Source organism: Syngnathus floridae, chromosome 8, assembly GCF_059516105.1.
Source record: "Syngnathus floridae isolate MCC-2025c chromosome 8, RoL_Sflo_1.0, whole genome shotgun sequence".
In the NCBI taxonomy this organism is placed as follows: domain Eukaryota; kingdom Metazoa; phylum Chordata; class Actinopteri; order Syngnathiformes; family Syngnathidae; genus Syngnathus; species Syngnathus floridae.
The window spans coordinates 3091472-3118936 of record NC_142420.1 but is presented as its reverse complement, the minus strand read 5'-3'; the positions used below and the strand labels follow the sequence as shown (position 1 = coordinate 3118936).

Below are 27465 nucleotides of genomic sequence, written 5' to 3'. Positions count from 1 at the left end.
TCTTCCTGGAAGTTTTAAAAGTGCAAATTATCTCTAAGTACATTGCTGACAAACAGTTTGTGGCTACACTGTGATCACAAGGGATCCAATACGCCCACCCCTGTTCAACTTGCTGGCCTCTGACAAGAGGTTCTGCAATATCTGGTGCAGAACCACCAAGTCGTGCAGTAGCTTCATGCCAACAGAATGTTGAGAACACCCTCCGATTCATCCCCCATATGTTACTTTATCTGACTGACTCAAATCAGAACTACAGAGTTTTCTGTCACAGCAGGAGTTCCATTTGTAAAATCACTGTCCAATTTGATTTGGATGACTGGAATATTTTTACTGCCTTCATATTTTACAGCTGTTTTGGTTTCTTTCTTGTGCTTTATACACTGATATTTATGGGTGTGTTCGAATACACACTCATGGCTTTTTCCTTCATTTTATTTTATTGCTGCTTGTTTTATTTATGTCCTTTATTTGCATAGTTTTAGCAGAACAGACAATCTTCGGTTGCCGTGTGTAATTGAAAAATATCGTCTATAAAGTTGTCTATCAATCTAAAAAATATTTTGGCATGGATGAATAAGGTAAACTTTCAAACTGCTACTTAATTTCATGGGGAGCAGCAACACCTACAGGGAATAAATTTATCCTAACAGGGGTACATTTCCTACTTGTATTGAGTGAGCTAGGTTTTGTGTGCTTTTTTATTTTTTTTATTTCATGAATTCCTGACTGTGGACGGCATGACAAATATTGACCATGCATAGCTATTGACAGCTCTGTCATGTTTGCTGATACTTTTAATTCTTTTCAAGATTCCAAGGGTCTCTGGTCAAATGAGTTTTATCCTGATTTAACCCTTGAATGATTAGCAAAAGGTTGAACCTAATACAAAAGCATATTAAAATGATCAAAAAGTTGACCTTAATACAAAAATATATGCCGAAAGATCCAATACTCGACAGGCATTCGTTAATTTGCAGTTTTCCTCCGGTCGACCACTCAGAACAATTCACCCAGAAAGTCCACAGCGTTTTTCCGCCACAGCACGCTAATGGGATTGTGGATGATTGATCATACCGCTTACAGTTGCAGAGTCCTGTTCCGTTTTTAGCATATCTACATGGATGCCTGCACACACCGAGCAACTGTGCATTGCATTTCGAGACAACTCACAGTGCCATATCTTGGTTTGTGATTAATGTTCCCATAAAGATCTTATTTTTGACAGTTTCCACAGCAGAGATTTCCCCATTTAACGCGACATTTATGCCAAGTTCCTTCATGAAGATAGGATCGCAATCAGCACCATTGTCACAGCGTTTAAGATGTAGCAGAGATAGTTTGTGTCACCTTGTGAAATTGCATTCGGCTTTGTTCGCAGCAGGGAAATTCATTACTGCCACTACATGGGTTTGAATATTTTAATATTTAATGGGAAGCAAACTAGACTTGCTCTAAAATTAAAATTGGGTGACAAATTCCCATCATGATTATCATGACCAAAATGACTTCAATTGGAGGTATTACCATGATTGCTCATACGATTGCACAGAAAAAAATGCAAATTTTGGTTTAGATTAAGAAACCATAACACTTTTTGGCAGTAGCAATTGTAAACAAGAGCCAAAGTAAATTTTTGTTTCCATATATGGTATTCACAATAATTACAACTTGAAAAGGTATTCATAACCATTTAAAATATTAACACTGATTATCAGTGAATCATAAACAATTTCATTCCAACGCCTCACAATTCATTGAGAATTTCACACAATACCTCCATTAATCAAATCCTTCCTATTAAGACAAATATTTAAAAATCGAGCAACTCTGGTTATTGCAACTAAACGCAACTTAACAGCAATCGTAGCGACATAATCAACAAAACACTTACTGATCAAGTCGACTAAAAAAACTATTATGCCTTCAAAATATCTTGAGATGATTTAAGTTGTGCTCAAGAACTTCTATTTAGTGAAACCATCGTCAAGCGGTCACTCCCCCCCTCCCTCCATCCACTCAACAGCTTGTCCTCATTTGTTTGCTCGGTGCATTAATTAGCTGTAGGATCACACATTGTATAATGATGTAAACCACTTTGATGTGTAATTAAAAGTGTATCTGTATGCTGTCTGATTACCGATTAACAGTGCAAACATTTGTGCCTAAGAGCCTGTGACCGCCCCTCTCGTCGACGTCACCCGAACGCACCGTGGTTATTTACATACCAGCAGGTGCTTGCCATTGCTTAGAAAAAAAAACAAAAAAAAGCACCATACGGGCATGGATCTTTTTTTTTTTGTGTCCAACTCTGACCAATTTCCAGATAAACAGCAACTGATCAATCTGACCTCCCACAAGCCATATGTTGCACATCGTTTTTCCAAAAGAGCAGATTGCATTGTGGACTTTCTCCCAAAAGAGCTGAGTTTTCAAAGGGCTTGTTAGAGAGGTCTGGTAATAAGTCCGGAGAAGAAAGCTTGTGAGCATACTCAGAGGAAGCATCTTTATTTGGGGAGGGAGAAAAAGGCCTAAAAACGCTGCCGTTGCAAATTCACCGCTTCATAATTAGATGTGCCTGAAAAGTACGCTGCCGGGAATCGTCTGTTTTATTCAATACAGGCTTATCTTTTTTTTTTTTTTTTTTAATCACTAAAGTGCAAAAGTGTGTGTACTCTAAGGAATATAGTCGAATACAACTGTTGGTTTGTCTACTGAGTAGGACAGTGACGGTAACACGGCATTTACACATAGCTGTGATCTGGTTTCATTCACCTCTTCACCTTTTCAACGAAAGCCCTTTGTGTTCTTTTAATGTTCCACCTCTTTAAATGCGCGACCTTCCTCGCCGAACACAATTGTTTTTAACAACGGTGAAACTGCTCCGTGTTGTCAGCATTTCCCGGAGGAAGCAGCAGCTCTCCCGGCAAGCTTCGGTACAATTAGTATCATTTTTAAAGCCCCATGATGTCTATTTTGTGGTTAAATGCTCAACACATTTGAATTATGTAGCATGTAGTGACCAAGTATTTTATATATTTATTTTTTTTTCGCAGGGGATACAAAAACAAAAGTTCCAGCCATCGTATTAGCTTAAAAAACATCTAATCTTAAATGTCAGTATGAAATCCTCGAGCTTGGATGACTTAAATCGGTCAGAAACTTGTTCACCATCTTTGACAATTTCAACAAAATGTAGAGACGGCGGTCCGACGAGAGCAAATGGGAACACAAAAAAAATAGAGTTGGTACTTGGTCACCTAACTGTCCCATTTAGAAATTACCTCACGATTGTCCAGGTGACCATCGGAGAGTGTTTTCTGCTTTTCCCCTAAAGTCAACAAGGGAGCGCCCTGTCATGACTCCAAAAACGATAAGAAGTATGGAAAATGAAAAAGGGCTGATAAGATCAGCTGGCAAGCCCTTGCAAATGTCTGCAGGACAAATGTCGAATACAAATCCTGTGAAAACGATTTTCCATTTCCTGTCTGTTTTTCCCCCCCTCATGATGCTAAAGTGTGTCTCTTCCACTTTTCAGCCCCTTTGACCGACAAGCCGCCCAAGATCCTGTTCCCCTTGGAAAACAAGATTAGCAACATGGAGCTGCAGCTAGGTAAGATTTGTTCCACTGGTATTAGTGTCTGTGTTGCTCTCACACGACACCCGGCAGACTTCATAAATCCTCTCCAACACGCTTGAGGATGCTGAGTGACACCTGTATTTGCTGGTGAAAGAAATGGGAAGGCCTTTTCTGGGGATGGGCCTAATAGATTGCTCGATTGTTAAATTTGATTGTTGATTATTTAAGTCTCAAAGCAATTGAGGCAAACTAGAGTGTACTTCTTGGCTGCAACCAGCAGAGGCGCTCTCACTTTGAATGACTGACCCACTGTTAAATGTTTCATAACTTTTCCATAACTTGTTTTTCTCAAAATTCACAACTAGTGGTTGATCCATGAACAAACAAATGGTTCAAATTGCAATTTGACGCCATGAGAATTCAAAATGTCATCAGCCGTTTGAAACAGAGAGACTGGAATAGTTATAGAATGACAAAGAAACGTGCCACGGAAATGTAATGATTGATTCACGGATTCAGGAAACACCTGTTTTGAATTCTCACCTTTCAATTTGTTGAAGAACAATTGATGCAAAAAATATTGGAATATCTCACAGGTTGACATGAGCATTCAAATAACGCTTACCCCAAAAAACGATTCTGCATTTTCGGTTGCGTCTGACATTTATCCAAAATCCAAATATCAATTTATTTTGAGCACTGTCTCTTTACATAAATCAATTAATTTCCCAATGAATGAACATTTTGCAATTTAAATGACTCCCCATCCCTAGTGTTTTCCAAACGGCGGTCCGTGCTAAGACCCCCTGAGCTATTTTGTCAACAATGGCGAGCCCATATGGCGCATGGTTCCATACGCTGGTTCGCCACATGGAGAAGCGGCCTCTGCCAATCGCCGTTGTTTGTCTTCTTCTTGACGTGGGGGTCAAAACATGGTCGACCACGCGTGTGTACGCATGCAGCATGGGCGCAATAGCACGCTGTTTTATTTCAGAGTCCATGCTGCCAGGCACATGGCGAGGGGCCTCTCTGGTGAATGCTGTCTGTCACACATAAGATGGAGAGGGACAGATAGGGGAGGGTGGGGGTCGAGACAAAGACAGCGCAATGATTCACAGCAAGTTAAGCTTTTTGTCTCCCACCTCACGCCGCCAACACAGAGCAGGTAGCTTGGGTGCACAATTGGCTGATCAAGAGTGAAAAATTGCTGCCGTTGATCAACTGACAAGCTCACCCTCGCATGTCAGCGCAGCCATACATGAACAGGTTGCACAATGCCGCGGCCTTCTGTTCTTCCTTTGCACTGAGATGCCAAAGAAATGTCGCAGAAGAAACCTCCAAAGGCAAAAAAAACATTTTTCCCGTCACGCTATTTGACCTTACATTGTCACACAAGTATAAAATGAGCTCAATGTGATGCAAAATGTTACATATGACGAATTGACTCTGTGGAGTGATTGCATAGCCACCAAGTATGAAATTGCACAACCAAGTAGATCTTTACTTATCTGCTTTTCTGCCTCATTGTTACATAACAGTTGAGCTGATGTGCAAAATGACCATCACAATGGTTTTTTTGCATCCAGCCAACAACAGTTGAAATCTGGCCACTGTAAATAATTATGCAAAGAGGCACTAACATGCAGACATACCCACATTGCCCACAAGGGGAACATCCCTGCTGTCATTCCAAAGCCGAAAGGAAAGATATTAGTATCAGCTAAAATTTCTAGTTTCTGTGGGAAGAGAATCATATCAAGGGGATCAAGAACTAAAACAAACCATACCAGATTTAAAATCACTAACAACGCTCACAGCAAGACTTTGACTTAGTCATCATCCACATAAGTGCTGGCGACCACTTTCCATTTTGACACCCAAAAAAAAAAAAAAACTGTTAACGAAGCCAAACTAGTACTTGGAAAGAATCACTGCATTTTCTCGTCTAAATTAGTAAAAGAAAGTAGTCAATCCTTTGAAGCTGACCAAAATGCAGTTTGGAGATACTTGCATGATTTGCCAACATCGCAGTTCCGAAATTTAAAGCCATTCAGCAATTGACGTTTCACTGCATATGTGTGTGCGTGCTAATTTTGTGTGTGTAATAGTACAAATGGTCGGCCATCGGTCAGTGCCGGACTTTTTGGACGCAGTCTTGGCAGCAGTTTGGTTCAAGCTTGTCCTTGTCTGCGTCTGTTCAGGGTGATTTAGAATCTCGTGCCGGCCTTGGAGGCTCCGGGCAAGAGAATGAGCACAATAGACGTGAGCAATGCGGCAGCAAAGTTCCATCAGAGAGGCACTTGAACTCTTTTGATTGTCCCTTAACACTCTTGTTTTCACTCCATGGCCATCTGGAAGCAAGTGATTGAATTGCAAAGTTCTGCGATCCTAATCCTGCAATTAAATTACCTGGCATAGTCAGATATTACTAGTGCTGAGATTTATTGCTATCCTGTTTACCGTTGTTTATAGCTACCTTGTGCTGGTTTCAATTTCAAATTTAATTGCAATCTATTGATGACATTAGGAGTTTTTTGTGTGCAAGGCAAAATTAATAGATGGACATGTCTTTGATTTGGCAAATAAATTCCTAATTCAGATGCCGTCATTCACACAGGGAGATGAAAGAGTATATCTTAACTAAGGTGCTAACCAAAACAGAAGCACCACGCTAAAGTTATGCTAAAAGCCTCACAGATGGGTTAACATGATGGATTTTAAAATCTTTGGCTATGTTCTCATTGCAGCTCAATTCCGATTTGTTTCACAAACTCTGTCTGACTTTTTAAACACAGTGGCTTATTATTTTTATTTCTTTTTTCAAATCCAATCTCAGACACTTTCATATGTGATCCTAGATCAGATACGTGCCTGATTTTTTGCATTCTATTGTCTGTAAATCTCAAAATTATTTTGAGTAACAGTATTGACTCTATGATTGACTTTGATTTACCGTATTTTCCGCACTATAAGGTGCACCTAAAAACCTCCAATTTTCTCAAAAGCCCGACAGTGCGCCTTATAATCCGGTGCGCCTTATAGTGTGGAAAATACGGTACTTGGATGTCAGTAAAGACAATGAAGACATCATTAGGGTTTTATAAGGTTTAAAAAAAACTACAGCACAGGAAAATGTACATTATACAATTCACGGATCTGCCACAAACTCCCTGCGGTGCTCCACACCAGGTAAATATTTGTCAGCAAAGCAAGTTGTCTCTCTCACTAGTATTTATTTTTTGTTTATTTCATCGCCACTTCCTTAATATTTGTCAAGTCACGCCCCGGACAGGTTTATGGAGGTGCTGCGGCAGATTTACGATGGCCAGAATGCACACCGATTGAGGCCAGCCCTCGAGGATTTTTAAGTTGGACATGGAGGGAGATGAAGTGGGAAGCTGATGGGATCTAGTGGATGGGCAGTAAAATGCGTGCACTATGCAGGGAGATGAAAAGGCAAGCCTGTCAGGGAAAAACAAGGAGCCATTTTCATCTTTTATGTTGCTGCAGTCAGTGTTTCTCAAAAACAGCCCAATCATAATTAGCTGGCTTTCTAACGTGGCAACGCAAAATAGATGATCAAAATGTATTGCAAGGTGATGGACGACAAACCAATTTGAATAACCGAGATTGTTTCCACAAGAGAAAAGGTATTTTTAGTAAATCTATTTTCTAGAAGGCATCAATTTATTATGGAACTATTTAACCACATCGTATTTGAATAACCCCAAAACAAATGAGGACGAGAGGGCAACTCTCAATCATTAAAATTGGAATATTTTTTTCCAGTGCAGTCGGCATCATCAAATTTTTAATGACAAATATTCAGTATGAGGTAAAATTATAAATTGTAGCGCAATTAAATGCAGGAATTTAGTCATCCAGGATGCAAATAAACTCTCGTCTAACATCAAACCATCCGGATACGAGACGGAAAAAGCAATTAGAAGCCTCCAAAAATGAAACCAATTAATTGAAAATGGAGTTTAATTAAAAGTGAATGTATTTGGTACAATTAGCTGGAGCCCTTCTCATGTCTCTCGTCAACAAGGCAGTCTCATTTTATGGAAGACAGTGAAACCAGAAGTGTGTGAAACCAGAAGTGTGTGTCGCTTATGTCCAGCCTACATGGTAATTTTGTTTGGGTCGGCGTCATTTCAGAAATTCCCACTTGCCCAAAATAGGAAATAGAAGTAAGATATTGAGTTCATCTTTGGCAGTTTTGAAGGCTTCATTGTCTCATTTACGAAGCTGTCACCACAGATTATGCAGAGCGGGCTCGGTGCGTGACAGTCACCAGAAGTCACAAACCTGTATTTTCAGTAGGACTGCTGTTATCGTCTCTCTAATGCATCTTTTTTTTTTCGTATTTTCCTCTTCTACTTCATTTGGCCTTTTCTTCTTTCTGAAGGAGCTCTGCAAAAACATGTTATTAATTTTTGTTAGCCCACGGTCTTACTTTTAAAATGTGACTAAAACACCACTTATACAGACAAAGGCAAATGCACTCTTTTTTTTTTTTTTTTTTTAATAAAACTTTTACTCTGATTGTCAATATAAAAGTTCTCCACTGTCTTCATGTGGCTCACTACTAAATGAATTGGGAAAAATCCAAGCGCTGGTCATTGTGACCGCTCATTATTTCCAACTTTCAAACCCTCCGGATAAAAGTTGTTTACAAAAAGTATTGGAAAATGTTGACACCTTGATGCTGGCGGAAATTACGTCTAGTTTGTGTACTGGCGACTGGCATCATAAGATGCCATTACGCTTGTTATGACATTTTCCCCCAGAAACTCGAAATGTTGTTCGAGGCATTTAGGAACTGAGGTTCTACTGTTTTTTTCCAGTTGGATGCTTTGTTATTGGCTCCCCGGAGGACGGGATTCGACTCTGATATTAGTGTGACTCTTTCTACTGCTTAGGTCACACACGCAGGGGGCAGTTGTCGCAAACTGTGATAATTGTAACTGATTGAGGACTTTACTGTCCCCCAAAGCAAACAGATGGACGTATTGGAGCGGAAAGTAATGAAACTCCATTCTTTCACAAAGCGGGACACGTGTAAGTGCTGACAAACATCGCTCTGCTTATGTGTTAGCCATTTGCAGAACAACTCAGAAGATGGCTGATTTCTCTCACATTGCTCCCATCTATCTTTATCATCTCCATCTTCGTAACACCCACAATGCTTGAAGCGTCTTGTCAGAACGCCAGCACCTAGGACGCACATTTTTCATTTCTATCAGGCAGCAATTAGCAGATTTGCTTGTGTAGTCAGAATAGATCGGAGCAAATCTACCGATTGGCTGTGAGCACGGGAAGGTTAATGTTTATGTCAACCTTGGCGCTCATTCCCACACTCCAATGTGCAATGTGTTGACTGTTTTCCTCTTCCAAGTTTTCTAAAAAGCAACTTCCAAGCAGCACGAATATCCTTATTAGACATTTTTACATTGCAATTCAGCTTGTTTGGGTTTGCCATTTATTGGTCGTTTGGGCGCTGTTGTGAGATGAGAAAAACAGCAAATAACAAAATAAACAGTACTTGGATGTATTTGCTTGTCTCCATCCACTGAAATGTATTCAGTTCTTGTTGATTTATAATTTAACAGTTCTCAGTTTAATTGCTGCTGTCCATTATTTTAACAATAGCTGTATTTTTGTGGTTTAATATTCCTTTATTGTGTTTGTTAGTTAAAACACATTCCACGCTATATGTGAAGGCCTGATTTTATAATAATTTAAAATAATTTATATGTAGTTCTGTATGAACGGGATTGACATGGAGCGTTGGGTGGGGGGGGTGATGAGGGGGAAAAAACGACCTGACAATTTTCCATCTTAAGAAGTTGTATAAGCGGAAGGACGGCACTTGTGTGTAAGGCCACTTAATTTTTCTTTTGAGCAAATAATTCCTTCAACTCACAGCTGGGGCATTTTATCTTAAAGTATTGATTTGATAGTATGATTTCGGTATACTAAAAACTGCTATTGACTTTTAAAAAAAAAAAAAGGTCACTCCATTCATTGCAAATAGTTGCTCGATATTGTATAGTGACAAATTCTGCTATTGGCAAGGGTAAAACAAAAAAATTCTCCTTTTTGCCTTTAATGTCAACACAGCAGACGGACTGAGCTGCTGCCTGTAATTGGCCCTGACCTAGTGTCGGAGAATTCCACACCGTTGTTGCTTTGCATAGTAAATCTCAGCCAATTTTTGCTAATTGCTAATTATGTCAAGTAGCACAATGTCGCACCATCTTAGCGCTGCAATTAATAACCAGTTTGCTCTGTGCTGTTCATTCTAATGAGCCACATACGGCTGCTCCGTGACATTTGTTGCTTTTCAATCTTTTGAGTGCTACTCCGGCTACCTATAATGTGTTTTTCACAAAAATTGCTGCAGCGGATCCAGAATAGAAATCAACCATGCGTTTATCCACCTTGCTTTACATAATATAAAGCCATTGACCTCCGTAGAAGACATGATCAGATGGCTTCCCCATGAGTGTTGAAGCTGCAGACTGGCCTCTTCTCAGCTCTCCCAAGGTTTTCCCGCCCCCTATCGTCCCCCCTTCAATAGATTGACAGTGTTGTGTGCTGAGCACAGCTGTGACATGTCACCTAACTCCGGCGAGTGGGTGAAATTGAAATTGACATTTCTCTGGAGAGTCACACGGGGTCAACCCGGAGTCACGTCTCCGAATTGCCCCTTGTCACTTTAATGCTCACTATCTGCCCACATGGACACACATTCATAGATCCACTTCTCCTATATATCTGGTCGACCATTTCAAACCATTTTCTTGATTTTTTTTTATTATTATTATTTTAATGTAGCACAAAACAACACCACGTATTATTCTCCGACTACGGTCCGGAAATCTGCACCCGTGTGACCACATTTTGGACATTATTTTCAACCCTTTGACTATAAGAATTTAATTTCTGGTGTTACTTAAGGTAGCACGTTTTTGCACAACAGTCGCCATTAACCAAACACAAAGCACTTGGAATTGAACTTTTAACACAATTTTTGGAAAGCAAAATTAGAGAAAAATGAACAATGAAGGTAAAATAAGTTCTTAAGTAGAGGCAGAACTGACAATTATGTTTTGTTTTTCAATGTTCTGCTGCTGCGAGAGACTGATAAGGAGTTACTGGCAGCATGGTTTAGGTCGACTTTGTTGCCGTTGATTTTTTTTTTCAATAGTTAGCCTCATTTTGAATGTGTATGCATTTTTTTTGAAGTGGCGCAGTATGGAATCTCAGAGAATACAGATGAATGTTAGTTTAATCGTGAAAAAAATATATTTTTTAATTAGATGCAAATGTACTGCTGTTTTGTGTAGTCATCAGAGATTATCTGCTGAGCGGATAGAATGAAAAATAGCCCAAATGCTGTGCAAAATTGAAACATTCCAGTCCACAGTATCATTGTTGTGTTCCTTAAATCGCTTTTAAATTGCCTTCACATTTTTTGGACAATATATGTACGACAATATTTTCATCAAACTGTGTCTTCCCTATTGTATTCATTATTATTATTATTATTATTATTATTATATTCGTATTCCTTATTTGAAGATTTTTTGGAAAAATATGAATAGTGCAGTGAAAATAGCGAATGCATTATGCTTCAATTGCTTTGGAATTTAAAATGTTAAAAATATAGTTTTATGTTGGGTTAAGGGTTGCAATATTTTCCTCATACTGTTATTACTTATGCAACACCACTGCGTAAAATATCTTTAAAGGTCACGTTGATGTGCACAATTTTTTGGGGTGTTATCATTCAAGCCGCTTACTTCGAATGCCTCAAGTACTCGGTGACCCGTGGTGCTCGGCACGGTAACTAGTGTGTCAGCAGAACAAAGCGAAATGTTTAAGCGTGTGAGCGCTCGTCATTTTTCACCGAGTCCCGAGCCTGGCGCAGGAGAAGGCGTAATAAATGAAGCGAGAGCGACGCGGCACAGGGAAGCGAAAGCGTGTTGCGGTGAAGGTTGATGCTGGGATGCGCAGAAACATGCAAGACACATTGAACACACGACTGTGCATCACATTCAGACGCTTAATGTTAGGCGAGCAAAGAAATGAAGAATGGAACGTTTGAGCCTTCATTCACAAAAGCCCGTTTGTTCCTCCAGGCGTCCACCTGTCGTTGGATTGTCAGCCGCTGTCCTTTAGTCGCTGTAGTTTTACAGGCCTGTCCACCATGCCTGCTTCTAATAGACCTTATCAGGAGCCGTTGAGCCGATTCAGCGCCTTGAATCGGTGGCAGATGCTGTCACTGCGAAAGAGCCATCTGACTGCCTGCTCACTCCACTGCCCAATTAATGTCGTTGTTGGCCTTCCCGGAGAAAAAGATGAGTCTTAGAAAAGGAAGCGCAAAGCAAAAGTTTGGTGACAACTTTCTACTTGGCAGAATGTCAACCAGCTAAGGGTGTGTTACCTTAAAACAGAAAATCACGGAAACAATTCCTGCTTGAAGTTTTTTTTTTTTTTTGCCTTACTCATTTTCTAGTCACTGTTCTGTCAGGCAGTTAGTAGTGTTGTGATTCACAAAGATGACAGCAGGCACAGGATCAATCCAGTGTACCGTAAAGGGAGTCAATTTTTACCCCTAATCTGGCCAAGTGGTTTAGTGTCAAGGGGGGGACCCCAAGTCCAAGACCCTTGGACACACCAGTTCATCACCAAGATGCTCCTCGGGCACTTCAGCAGCCCTCTAGTCAAGTCCAGTGCTCAAATTTCATGTACATGACAAAAAGAGGATCTTATTAATATACAGTTCTAATAAATGGCTTTAGAGTAATTAGGACTAGTTAAATCCCTTTCACTGTCCCAGTCACAATTACCTTTTGACAATCTGATGACCAGTCCATGATGTAGTCCGCCAATTCCAGGTCCAGAAAAAGAAACCCTGCCACAGTTTGGCTTTTGCCACTGGTGCTTCTAATCACCCGCCAGGTAAACAAGCTATCTCCCAGGAGCTCATTTGATGAAGTAATGTAGCGAGGGTCAAATCCTGCTCAGTGTACTACCACCACCTGCCCCAGTTGAATTTACAATGGAATAACAGAAGGCAAGTCGCTGAACTGAGCTTGTGGAAAAGAGGCAACCCCAGATGCCTCTTGAACTTGTTGCCAAACTGTAAGCTAAGTGTCCATAAGTGGCCAGAAATTTAAACCTCACTGGTTTGCTATTAGAGCCCAATGAGTTCACCAGACTAGTTTTTTTAATTCTGAGTTTACTTAACTTGATGTCTGTCTTGTCAGTCAAGCACTGTAGATCTGTGTGTGTGATTAATAAATCTGCCATTATCCAGTTTGCTCAGGGCACTCTTGTTGAATCACCGGTAATTTTTTTTTTCCATTTTAAGCGATGCCAATGTCTTTAAAGAGAAGTGATTTCGGTAATGGTAGCTTTTACCTCGTCGGCATCTGATGTCGGGGTTCACTGACAGGTATTGAAAGGGAAGGTGCTCCCGACTCATCCCAGCTTTGCTCTTTTTGATACAACAAAGGCAGATAGGAGAAAGAGGCAGGAATAATGAGATCCATCTCCTGCTTTTGAGGTCTTCTACATTCCAAAAAACTGCCACCTGGAAGCCTCTTTCTGTAACACAATCTGAAGCCCTGGAAAAATGCTGCAGTGATTTTACAGTAAGTAATAGGAACGGATTGGAGAAGTTAGAATAAATGATGAGGACGGGGCTAGGGGGGGATGGTGTTGGCACTGGAGCGCCATGCATGAAGAGGGAAGTGAGCAGGGAAAAGGCAGCTTTGCCATTCACTTTGAAGCTTGCTCCACTTCTGTCTGCCTTTACGTAACAGACAGATGAAGAAAAACAAGTGCCATAAAAACAAGGCAAGGTGCAGGGGGAGGAAAAAATGAAAACGAAGGCGAGTGAGAACTCCCAAACTCAGGCCTTCTGATGTTCTTGACAATCGAGTGGCGGCGTTTGGTCGACCAAGTTTGACGTTCAGCTGCACAGAGCTTTGGTGATGCATCATGGACAAAAAATAAAAAGAGGCAGATCACTAAGAGATGCTAGGACAACACGTTTTCAGGGAGTGTTGCTGGACAGAACAAAATGAAGAGACAGAAACAGAAGAAGGAGGAAAACAATGAGAGAGGAGGATCGTTCCCAGAGGGCTTCCTACGGTTGGCGCTCGATCATTTTCTCTTTCGCCTTCTTTCTTGTTACATAAGCTCCGAAGGCTTGGCTCAGCTGAGGTCCTCCGCTTCAAACGTAGTCATCCCGGTTAATTGGTACAATCTGATTTAGTAGACAGATGATGAACATCAACAAGGAACAACCAGAAAGGTGAGGTTGCCTCCAGGGCCCCCTTGAGAGTAAACATAATACGCTGTTTAAGAATGACGAAGGTACCGTAATGTTGAAGATGATTAACAAGCAGGATTGGATGAATCATGGAGGAACAATTGTCCAGCTAGAACTCATCCATGGTGGTGTCAACTGGCTACAACTGTGAACATCGATGGGAGTTTTGTTTCTTTTGGTATTTTGCTAGACTTTGCACAGATGTAATTAGGCGTAACAGTGTTGGCGCGATTGTGAGTAGCTTTTCGCCGGCCAATCATAGCAGCAGCTCTCGTTAAATTCAGGCTGGTCGGAGTGCGATATGTCCAAGTTTGTGCTTGACATTGCGGAAAGAGAAATAGACTCGGTGGGATTTGTGCATAAAATTGGTTGATGAACTGCAAGATTTCCTTTTGCAGATTATTATGATTCGGTTTAATTTACATTCCACTTGTAACAAGTTGCAATTTTGTGTCTTGCTCTACTCAACACAAGCAATCCCTGCAAAACAGGTTCCATGAGTTTGATATTTGGGCAGCACGGTGGAGCACTGGTTAGCACGTCCGCCTCACAGTGCAGCGGTTGATGGGTTTGATTCCGGATCTTGCTTTCCTGTATGTCCTGCCCCGTGGTTTTCTCCCCAAATTCCCAAAATGCTGATTGAGCACTCCAAATTGCCCCTCGGTGTGGTTGTGATTGTTCAGGGTGTCCCCCGCCTCCAGCATGCCCGCGACCCTCATCAGGATAAGCATTTCAGAAAATGGATGGATGCATTGGAAGTACTCACAGTAAATTGCTGCTTGGTTGAAACGTCCGCTTTTATTGACTCGAGAGAGAGACTTGTATATATAGTACAATCCAAGTCTATTATTCCGGCTAGACCACTATCAAACAATTCTGAACGCTACTGAAATGTGATCTCCTGCAGTGTGTAAACCACAAGAAGACCACAAAATGAAGGAGTGAATGCAAGCAAACTAATCTCTCCCCCAACTAGCATTGGAGACCTGCCTTGCAGCTTTTTGCAAGCATTCCTGGCTTTGTGTGAGTTCACGAGCTGTAGAAGCACTCTTGAGCTTGCGGTTAAATACCTGAGAAGCACCTTTAGAGCAAAAGGCCTTCCGCTGTTTCGTCTGCTGTTGTCAGCGAAAGGTTTGATTAGGAAACAGGAGGTGGCGGACGAACCAAATGTGTCTCAAATGTTGTATTTCCCGGGGCTGTATCATTCAGCAGCAGGACCAGACAGTAGCGGGGTGACTAAATCCACAGTTGCCGCACTGGAGCGTACACGATTGTTTTTACCAATGCCCTCATTCTGCTCCGCTGTTGATTTTCTTATGACAATCAATCTTCTTAATGCCACCATCGCCCACAGCAGCTTAGGTTGCTATGGAGATCGGTATATCTGCACCAAAGCGCTGCCTCGGGGAGAGCGCGCAAGTGTGTGTATGTGTCGACGGTTCGTCTTTAATTGCCATTTGCAGTATGCATCCTGAGCGCAGTCAGTAATTCGAGAGGCGCAGCATGGGGTAAATAGCTTTGACTGGTTTACAAGTGCGGTAATGGACTCTCTATGCTTGTCTTCCTCCATCCAGCCTCTCGGGCTCGCTCGTTACACATCCGTATTCCGCGAGACGAGGTCAAAACGTGAAGCGGGGCGCGGTAATAGCGCCATTAAAATGGGCTTGTATGTGTTTTCGTTCATAAATAAACACATCCACAAGGTCGAATCCGAGGCACACGGATTTTTATTCTGTTAAATGGCCTTTCTCAGTCCTTCAGCGCCAAGAAAGACATTAAAAAATGACGGATGCTTTTAATCAATCGTTGTGGCCCGCCATGACTCGGATGACTGAGATGCAACACAAAATAACCATTTTTGAGTTATCTAAATCAGATTTGTTGTCATATTTGGATGATTAAACACAGCGGCTTCTGGAGTATTTCTAATCATGCTAATTATGCTATTCCTAAATATCCTGGCAAGGTTTACGATATGTACTGTCTCTCTCCCGTACACTCACTTTAAAAAATTAAACAAAGCCAAATCAGAAATTTTCTTAAAATAATTGAATGCCTGGCTTTTTAAAACATTTTGGGCAACAATATGATGTAGCTACTGCAATTACTACTTTGGAAAATTTGCATTTTTTTCCGTTCACCCAATTGTGTCTCGATTATCGTCTCAAAACATCGATGATTGAAATGAGAAAAAAGAAACCGAGCGGGGTTGATCTTCTCCCAGACTCTTAATTTACTCAGTGCAAAGACGACACTCACAATTTCCTGCCGCTATTTAGGCCCTTTCTGCCATTTCTCTTCCCCTCTTATATCCTTCCTCTGCTAACTACCTTCTTCATCAGGAACTCTAACTACCAGCTTTACTTCCTGTAATAACTACTCTCTGTGGTACTAATCACCCCTTTTAGAAGAAAAAAGAAACAAAGAAATTTTGTTACCATGGATGCACAGCTGGGGCGCTTGGTGAAGAAGAACTTTACAGATTCAATGTCAAGAAGAAATGTGAAGGGATTTTTTTTTTAGATAAATGTCACTATGTAGACGAGCTTGTATATATTCGCCTTCCAATTGGTTGATCTTGAATAGTTTCATCCCTTATTTCAAAGAAAGAACCCAATCTATTTTTAATGATATCCGACACACGATTGGCAGGTAGCTGAGGTCAACCTTTTCGGTCTTTAGCAAAGTCCTATTCATTTTTAATGATGGTCAAAGTAAATGGGAAGAGCCCTATTCATTTTTAATTATTCCCATGACATAATGGCCAACGTGGCTGGGGTCAAAGTACAAGTCTCTCGCCACCATTCTACCTATCACACTTTTCAACCAATCCCTTCCAAATTTGATTTGATGCTTTCTGCCCACTAAAATTTGCTATATAATTAAAGTTGTATGGTATTGTATCATTATTTTCTATCAGAACCAAAACAATTTAGTGGTCAAGGAATGTATTGTATTCCACTTTGAGGTTCTACTGTACATGATGTTATATATCATCAGCGTGACCTAGAGCACGTAGCATCATGTAGCCCAGCACGACCATCTTTCACGCTGAAGCCGCAAAATGAGTGAGGGGCAGTCGAGGAGGATGAAGAGTGGAAACATTGCTTCATAAATTGCAGTTGGAGCAAAAAAAAAGGAACCTGCCATTAGGATGAATTGACTGCCACCAGTCCAAGAATAAGTGGCATCACTGTCTATGTGTGTGTATGGGTAAAGGGAGAATAGGAAGTAGCGATATGATTCATGATTGATCAGGTGATTCATGTGATCGAGGGAGCCATGTGCAGCTTAAGAACAGCTGGTTTCACAAAAGGAAGGAAATAAATCCGAAATATTTCCACACTGGAGTGTAATAGGAATTACTAAGGGCAATTGGAAGTCCACTTAGGTGTCAAACTCAAGGCCCGGGGGCCAAATACGGCCCGCGAAGACAAATTGTGCATCAAATTCGTGTCATGACTAGAATTGCAAATTGTCTTCACTTTTAATATCCTTTTTTTTTAATATTTAACCAGTGTTTACTCGTCTGATTTGAAAATGAGTTATTTGTGAGTTTGTTTTGTAGCTTTTACTGTATATAATATGAGGTGCTCATACATTTATTGATATATTTATTTATTGTTTGACACCCCTGACCTACAGTATGTATAGGATTTTCAAACTCTTAATAATTATACTCCAAATTAATAAATCAGAGGCTCTCAATGAGATGAATCAAGACAAAATTCAGATCCAGGATCAATCTATTATTTAAGCAGCGCAACTGTGGGCAATCTTTTCCTTTCATTATGGTGGTAATTGTACATATATGAAGAATAGAAAAAAAAATAATTCTACTAGAAGACTCTTGTGAGCTTTCTCGTAAGTTTCTGTCTTCCAGGACTGTGTGGCTTTTAAAAACGCACAATACCCCACTATGGCAAATGTGACCTTTAACGCAATGGTGCTTTCTTGTGCTACGAGGAGTACCAAGCCAAAGTTAGCGGTGAATGGGGCATAATGTTAAGGCGTACGCTGGATTGATTTCCGGAGAGAGAAAGTCAGGAGCCAAATGAAAATATATAAGTGCGTCAACTCCATAGCGTGTATGCATGAGTGTGACCAAGCTTGCAAGGCCTCCACTGACATTCTGCTCAGTAGAACAGAACCACAAGTCATCTGTCACTTTTGGTTCCTTCCAACAGTTCTCTCAATTTATCGCTTGCCATCTATTTCCAACAAATATATAAATTAAACTTTTCACACGAAAGCAATCATGGCAAATATATGAGTTTGACCTGTGTTTTCATTTTAGCTGCAGCAGCAGCAGTTAAATTAAATTAAAACCCGTTTACCTTGCTGGCTTTACTCAGTCCCTTGCATCTTCTCCACTGGAGAGCCATTCTTTTAATGGAGCTCATGCAATGTTAATATGTATTCTCAGACTTTAGGTTTGCACTAAAGGTTCACTAGCTGGATATTCCGGCAATAAAAATACAAATAAAAAGCGGCTGCTTTGATAGCATGGGCGGGGGCTTGGAAACTATGCAAACACATTTGGTGCTTCAAGCACACACAAGTGCACGAGTTCTACGATAGAATAATAGTATTTCCTCTTGGGTTTAACTTTTCCATTACCCAGATCCCCCCCTCTGCTTTTCGGGAAGCTTGGCTGGCTCTACGTGTGAATTGATAGCATGCACACACCATGCCGGAGTCAAGAATCATTGCTGTTTGATGAGTTCTCCATCTACCCATTTTCTTCCCACACGTTCCCCTAAATAGCCACATCCACACAAAGTCCTTCTTACAGTTTGATGTGCATCTCCACCGACTTTTTTCATCAGCTGTGCTGCTGCTACACAGGAGCTTCTTGGAGCTGCCCCCGGAGCCCATCGCCTCCTCTGGTTCTGAGGGCGAGCCCCGGACACTTTGAGATAAAACCTCGCGGCTATCTTGTTGCTGCTGTCATTCTGCTGTTCTCTGGCCAGAGCTCATCACCTTCAGGCGAAGCCCTTCCACCCATGAAAAGCCACACTGGCTCATTCAAGGTCTCGAGATTGCTTGTAGCCTTTGTGAGTGCTTCAGCTTGTATGGTAGATTGTGAACCGTACTCGTGTGTAGCTTGATGAATGGAAAGATGATCTGGAATAGGGATTGTGGAAAAGCTGTGTGATACATAAATCAATTAAATACATACAGGATGCCAAAATAATGGTACTGGCCAATTTGCTGGAACTTGGGAGAGAAGGCTCAAGACTGTCCTGGTTATGCCATCTCATGGAACATGGACCCTCGTCCCAAGACTTTGAAGAATCTCAAATATACTGCCGATTAAAACTCCATCAACACCTTCGAGGTTGCGACCACATAGCGTACATCGTAATTGTTCTGCTTTTCTCACAAGTGATGTGATTGTCTTGGTGGAAATGCAAGTGGATTGTGCAGTAGAAAAGTGCAGAATGCTAATGATATCCTACAGCACAAGTTCCAGTTGTGCAGCGATAATCATTTCTACAGGATTAAGTCCTGACCCACATCAGCCGAGCATATTAGCATTCGGAGAGAGTACTGCGGCAAGATTCCACGCAGGCGAAATGCCGCAGTTCTCAAGGAACGATGAGGAAAAACAGGAATAAGTGACAGAGTGAAGATGCGGCTTAAAGGAAGGAGGGGCCATTTCTTTGGATGTTTGTCTTAAGTCTGCTTCGATGTGATTTATATTTATTTTTTGATCAACCTTCCTGCCAGGATATTTTGAGGTTCTCATTTGCATCTTAACTGCCATACTGTCCGCATTTAAATATGTTTTGAAGCGTAAGCAAAAATTATTTAAATTGCATTAATAGTGGAATGCAATTGCATTGAATGCAGGTGACCTCTTAACCAGGTTTAGCTTTGCAGGGAATTGTTTTTTAGTGCCAGGGTAGGAGAAATCAAATAATCGCAATACAGTGACTAATAAGTAGCGCTTTTGTTATTTCCACACGCATCAGACTTGCCTCAAGTCATCTTTGTGAGGTTGTCGACTTTCTTCTTCCTAGCTAAATTGTTTTATGAAATTGAGTGCACAGCCACTGACATCTTGCAGTTTTGCCGCAAGGCCAGACATTCATTCACAAAATAAAATAAAGGTGATATCACAGAGCATCTTGTAGCTAGATAATTAAAATGCATGCAACACCATATGTGTCCATATGTTAGCTGGTCTTACATGTTAATCATTATCGGAGCAACAGCGGCTGGCACATAAAATATAAAATTCGATTACAAAATGCCTTGAAGACGGAAAAAACTTGTTGCTGTTACAATTTACGCTTCCAAAAGTTCATCATGTCAGAGATGGGTCGCTTCCTCAGCATAAAGTCAGACAAAAGTGTCTTAGTGCACAAACAATTGGAACAAAGAGCGTTTCGAGTAACTATTAGAAGTAAAATGTCCTCCACAAAGACATCTCGCTCGTGACAAGCAATTATGTCTTCACCCGAATGTAGACGACATCCAAGTTCTTTGCAGGTGCAAGGCTGTCATATTTGGGGGGTGGCAAATTCAAATTTATTATTCTTTCACATTTCACCATTCAATGGAAAAACACATGAGCAATTATTCAGTTTGCCTCTTGGCACAAAAATTGCTTTTCTTTTTCTTTTTTGCTCAGGCAGCACAATGTGTCAACCGGTTTCCACTGAGAAATTAAAAAAAGTGGGACTCAAACTGCATATCTAATTGCCTTAAAGTGTTAGTCATTGCTCTTCCAAAAACTAGTGCTATGGGTTATTCATGACATTTTTATAGCGTTTAATGTGTTCCCATTCACTTGATTGTTGAAGAAATCGGACTATTATTGTTAGTCATATAAACTCCTTTTCGCAATTTATCGCAGTAACTCGTAATAAAAGAAGTCTGAAAACTTGAGTTCCGGCTGCATCACTGCTCTCAGTTAATCATTTATCAGCCCTGATCAAAATGATTCCATTTTCACCATACAAACAATCAAATTAATCTCTATTAAACAATAATTAGAAATAATGTAATAAAAGTTATTTTTTTTATTCGGGGGGACTTGGAAAATGTCCCGCATCATATGAATGTGTTAATTTAATCAGTTTCAAGCTAACTTTGGTGAAATGTGTCTTTATTTCGAAAACAAATGTAGCTTAAAGCAGGTGCTTTGTTAATTATTTGTAATTGCATTGAGCCAGGACGTGTCTGCATCCAAAGTGTACACTAATCTATCGCCAGGCAAACGTGTTTCATTTCAGGAGATAATCCTATTTTTCCCTCGATCGTCATTGATAACATGCAAGGAAGGTGAGCGAACAATACTCAATAATGAGCTTAAGGGACAGAAAAGAGACGCATGAAAATATGATTTGTTGCATTTTGATGTGCTCTAAATGAGGTCCTGGCAAGAATGACTGTCTTAAATCATCAAATATAGAAGTGAATGCAAGATAAGAAATGACTTATCGTCGCAAAGATTTGTTTAGTGCATCTTTTGCGTTCAAGGGGACCACTGATTGAATTGCAGCTCCATCTTGGATAAACACTCCATTCAGTGGGTAGACTCTCAAATGAAACACGGCCGTCTTCTCTAAGGAAATCACGGCGGTAGGTAATTAACATCCTACCATGCTCCCCCGCTAGGCTTCTGATTGGCTGAAAGTCACCAAAGCTACAGCTAATGCAACGTTCCCGCAGGTATTTCACCAGAGTGAAATTATCTCATAGTGTTTCGCGTATCGGGGGACATTATCAGTCCGTGTTAGAGCGTAAACACTTCTGGGAGCCCACCAGCTCTCCTCGCACCACTGTCATTTGTCAGCCTTGCTTTAAATGTAGAAGCACGCTTGTAGCGCTCTCGCTCAAATATTCTGGATCTTATATTGGGGAAGGAGGATTCTTGTTCGAAATAATCGTCTGTAGCACCATCAAAGATCAGAGGAAGGAGAAGTAGGACATACTCGGCATGAAAAAAATGATTTTAAAGCTAACAATGTTAGGTCAAACCTGCAATTGACTGGAGATCCGCCCACCTGTAATCCTTTGTTAGCTGGGATAGAATCGAACAAGCATTGTACAAAATAATCACGGTGAATGGAAGGTTTGCTGGGTGCATCATTGGTTTGGTAGTGATTGCTTCAATGGGATAAATGGATGATGAATGAGTGTTTTTGGTAGTAATTCAGTAAATGGAAAGGTCGGTGGTTTTGGATTGGATGGGGAGTTCCAGTGTATGGGCAGGTGGGTGTTTTTATCATTGATTGATTGATGTTGAGGGGATTGATAGTTTGGAGTGTGGGTGAATCTTTCTTCAAGGATGTTGGAAACCAAAATGCACCAAAAGATCAATCACCAAGGTGGTGAAAATGTTACTTTAAGATTTTAAGTAGATGATGATCATGGTGTCAGGTTCCATAAAGGCACACAGTTGCATTTGTATACAGATATGTACTTTTAGAAAACCCCGATGAGATTTTCTTAAGATAAGCCAAAGCATCGGTGCAAACAACTACACCCTAACCCACAAAAGATGACACGAGAAAAGAGTTGGCCGCAAAACAGAGGGATGTTGTGCATAGAAAAACAAGATGAAAGTCAACTCGTAAATGAATTCCTTTAGATGTGCTATTCTCAAGACGAGGGTGTGTGCATTAAGCCAGCAGTACGTGCAAAGCCCCAGAGAGTGTGTTTTAAAAGATGTAACACAACTAGAAGGGTACCCTGTAGAGCTTGTACCTCCACCAAGCACAGCGTTGCTTAGATCTAACCCCAAAATGGATCTGGCTCTTGCTTAATCCAGGTTACACTGTTCCAACTAGCCAGGCAAATAAGAGTTTGTTTCATGGCCACACGGGGAGAACAAACCTTGGTCTGCCATGGCCTACAGTATTTTCTTGGAAAAGTTATTTTAAAAATTGTCCGGATCGTGTTTGACCTCGACCTTGGCGGTTTTAATACCGAACTGCGCTGCTCGTTTCAATTTGGGCATATGGCGCACTGAGGGATTCGAGGGCCTCTGTGTTGACACAAGTGTGTAAATGGGCTAAGGACGACAGTCGAAGTTGGTGTGACCTGCTCTCGGTTTGTTAGCTCCGATTTCAGATGAAGTCATCAGGTCCCACTTGGCATTCTGGTCAGTGGGTCAGTGCCTGCAGCCAGCCAGCTCTCGGGTCATTCGTTAAAGTGATTTCTGCTCGTCGAGTTTTAAATTATCACATTTAATTGGCCTGCGGCAACCCTGGAAAGTAGCCAGTTGTGACTCCTTCGCTCGCTCTGCATGTCTGTGCTCTGTTATTGACTACAGGATTCCTCTTTACTCTCCCTTGGAGATTTGATTTGAGAGGTTATGGGTCTGTTTGTCTATTTGAAGAGTTCTACTAATATTTGATTGTCAAGATATGGATGATGTAGGAAGGTGCTTAAATCCATCCATCTACCCATCCATCTAACCACCCACCCACCGGTCCGTCCGCCCAACTATCGCCAATCCATCCATCCATCCATCCATCCATCCATCCATCCATCCATCCATCCATCCATCCATCCATCCATCCATCCATCCATCCATTTTCTTTACGATTAGAATTGTGGTTAGGCTGGCAAATCGAGGTCCATGTGATAGGAAGCCCAAGCAAGAACAGGGACAACATGCAAACTTCATACGTGAAGGCTCCAGCTGAGATTCAAACTCTGTCATTTGAAACGGCGAGGCAGACTTGTACACTTTTGTCAACGTATAATAAAAAAGGTTTCATTCAATTTCACAAATACTTCAAGGTAGCGGTTCAAACTGTCACCTCATATCAGTGTTGAGCTTTGTAAAGTGATTCTTAAGTTTTTGTATTCGTTAAAATCACTAATTGATACCCCAGTTGTTATTAACTCAACTGCATTTCCATCTGGACACAATATTTAACACATTGTTTCATCATGGCTCCTTAGAGTAAAGATCTGTGAGACCAGACTCAAAGTTAATTTCAATGAGCCCCTTTGAGAAGAAGAATATGGAGAGTTCATTTCGGACATCTTTGTCATTCAGGGACCACGTCAGAGTCGTTTAAGGTACGAATTAAAATAATTATAGTCAGCTATAACTGTTTTCAGTAAGTAAAGATCATTTAAATGTGGCCAGAGGTGTGAAATCCAGGTCCGAAAAATAAAAACTATGATTTGGCTTTCTCTACGGGTGTTTTTCATCAACCAAAGTTTAAATTTGAGCTTGAGGAAGCTGGGAATATGTATCCCTCACTCTGTAATAAAATGCTGAAAAGATAAAAGAGAATTATTCATATTGTCGTCACATAATCCCTGGCGGTGTTTCTCATCATATAATGGGCCTTCAGTCTTCTGCCGCCTCGGACACAGCACCTATTATTTCATCACCGAGTAACAATTAGCGGACAAAAGAGGAGGTGAAAGTGAGGTCACAAAATACCTGTTCACAACGCCCAAAATTTCCCTCCAGTAATTAAAAGCTTACATTTCCCATGACGGAGGAGCATCAGACTCTACAGAACAAACGTAGGGTCGATACAACAAGAGGGGAAGAGAAGGGATTTTTAAGAAAATGGTAATTAGGGGCTTGTCTCCGGAGATACCAAAACACGCAGAGGTGTTTGAGTTGTACACCCAATTTATCTTTTTATTGACCACAAGAATATCTTTGAATCCACCTGAAGACAACTTCAACCTCAAAATAGCTTTCTGTGACTACACGATGATTTTGAGTGCCAATATAATGAAGGTTTCATGAAAAGAGCATTTTCCAGCAATCTTTTCTGATTATCCGAATTATGATATATTTCAATGTGATGTGATATTCCCAACAACCTTGAGGCAAAAATCGTAATCACTGTGCACTTAAGCACTTTCAACATAATCACATGGACAGTTTGGGAACTGGGCGAATAAAGAATTTATTCGATTTTGAACATACAAACTGAGAGGAACAGATTCAGATTTTTTTTTCCCCCGACTGCTTTTTGAATTTTTGACATTTTTCTCATAAACCAAAACATGCTGGCAAAATTTTGGACGAATGGAGGATTTCTGTGAAATTTTGTTGCCCATCTAAATTAGGATTGTTCAGCCTTAGTGATGGTCTACAACCTTACTATTGTTGTGGCCACATTACTCTTTCACTGCCAATGACAACTATGGACGTCAAATATCCATTTTAACTGTGAGTTAAGAATTGCATGGCAAGCTGGATCGTATGCTCTCCTGGTTCCATTGTTCCCCAACCCCGCTGTAGCACCTGCCATTGTCGTTGAAATACGGTCCAATTTCGAATAAGGTCAACTGTCCTTTTATATTTGCTATCCTTGTTAGCATTGCCGCTGCTTTGCTTCCTCTATAATCACATAGAGCACAAGGCAAGGAGTTGATTTGCAGCACGTGTTGTAAAATGTGCAAAAAGCTGCACCAACCTCCTCCACACACACACGAGCACCGTCCTCGTCCTTTGTGTTGGCATTCCTCCAAAGTAGAGCTGCCCGTTACTGGCACACGCAGTACCTGTCGTCAGGGTACGGCCTCGCGGGCGGCAATCCTAGCCATTGCAATGCACGTTGTCATGGTAACCTGCGGGTAAGCTAAGTAAAAGTAATTCTGACAGGTAGATTCCAATGTCAGTAAATAAAACACCTGCCCGGTCGTGCTTTTCTCCGAAGCTCGCCCGTTATGTGAAATTAACTTGTGGTAAATGAATTTTTAGGAATTGAAATATTTCCGGGTCGCTTTTTCCTCTTGCTTATCATAGAATAGACTTTCACACACTTATCAAGTCATGCATGGGTAATTATCGTACAATATCACCATCACACATTTAATCTATCTTGAGGGCACTCATGGAATCCCTGTCGTAACACGAGGGGGCTACACAGCCTGCAAGTGCAAAGAGAATGGCAAATCTTGAACCAACAAATTCTCCTAATATGCTGCAAAGATATTTGTTTGATCAGTTGCTTCATTTCTGTATGCAAAATTGTCCCTTTGAAAAATGATAGAAACAGGAATGGACCTGATAAGAAAAGATTTCGACACTCCCAACCAGCGATTTTTCCCCATTGCACATTATTATTTGATAAATCTAGGCTTTATGTCAAGAAAATATATGGATTATCATATGCAACACGCACCAGAGACTTTGTAGATGGCGACGTTTGAACAGCAATCCATCAATTTTTAATTACACAGATGGATGTAGCTCCGTTTATTGAACATGCATCCAGACAGCTTTTAGATACTACGGGCATATAACACCACAAAGCAGCGTTCTATCTGGAGGCAAAGCTCTTGTTCAAAATAAGATTTAAAAAAAAGAAGAAGACTGGTGGAAGTACTGATTCAACTCTTAAGACACATTTTTAAAAAGTACAAACTCGGGAATGATGGCCTACTTAAGTACCTCATTTTCTGTTTTGATCGTTTACATCTTCTATTACCTTATATCATGCCAGTTAGTGCTAGCTCAATCAAAAATAAAGTGATGCCGTAGTTATGGTGTGAACAAAAAAGGCAAAATTAGTTAATGTTAACTCAAATTTGATGGAGTTTTTTTTTTTTATTGACAACAGAAGGCCCACGATACAACGCAGTCACCACAAATCACTCATGTACCCAACCTCAAACTATTCTCTTACAAGAACCTTTTGCTAGTTTTGTTAGTCCTCCCTGGATTAAGTTCCTTCATGTCAGTGCTGTCCCTGATTTCTTAAAGTCGAACGATCCAGTTTGATTCAACGAGATGGTACAGGTCCATGGATCCTTTGGTACTGGGCCGCACAAAAAAGAATAAATAACTTGCATTATTTCCGTTTTAGTTATCCGAGTCTGGATGATCTTTTATTTTGTAAAACCTCTGTGACGTGAACATAACATTTTATGTTGTTGGTGTAATGTTATGAGGACGCTGCTAGTAAAGTTGCAAAGGAATACACAGTGGATTCACGTTTATGATTATATTATACTGTGGTGTTCGCATACAGGATTTTCCCATGAAGGGTGTTTTGGGAACGTGGTATTAATGTGGTAACTCACTTCTGTTGTTATTCTTCCAATTCCTCATGTTCAGACAAATTTTTTGCGCCGCACTTCCTGCATCTCCTTTCCTTCCGCACCACAATACGATTGTTTTTATGCCAGTCATATTATTACATTTTTTTGTATTTATCTGCCACACTTTCAATATTGTCTGACAATAATCTGGTACTAAAAAGGTTGGGGACTGCTCCTGTAGATGATTTGATATATAATTCACTCTATAAATATTTTAATGCGTCGATTTGGTTTGATTCAATGCAATTTCATTTTTTAAATCACAATAATTGTTTTTATTGAAATTGTTTTTTTGTTTCGCTTCATCACTGATGGCAAACTTGTTAGGGGTTTTATTGATCATGTAAGGTTTGACAAAGACGAGCACCAAGTAAAGCTACAGATGGTGAAGTTAGTATTTAATACTTGCTTCTTGTTATCCAACGTCTAACAATTTGGACTCTGAACGAATTACTGTTTGATAGGCATCGCAACCAAATGTATGGCATTAGAA

The 27465-nt window shown here is 40.6% G+C and overlaps 1 protein-coding gene across 5 annotated transcripts in view; it reads left to right on the top strand.

Annotated features, from left to right (window-relative positions):
- Window positions 1-27465, top strand: part of il1rapl1a (interleukin 1 receptor accessory protein-like 1a) — a 184459-nt gene that overhangs the window by 136195 nt on the left and 20799 nt on the right. For all 5 annotated transcript variants that reach the window (XM_088382174.1, XM_088382172.1, XM_088382173.1 and 2 more), the window contains one exon: window positions 3536-3610. In XM_088382174.1, the coding sequence (XP_088238300.1) occupies window positions 3536-3610 (75 nt within the window). The remainder of the gene's footprint in view (window positions 1-3535; window positions 3611-27465) is intronic.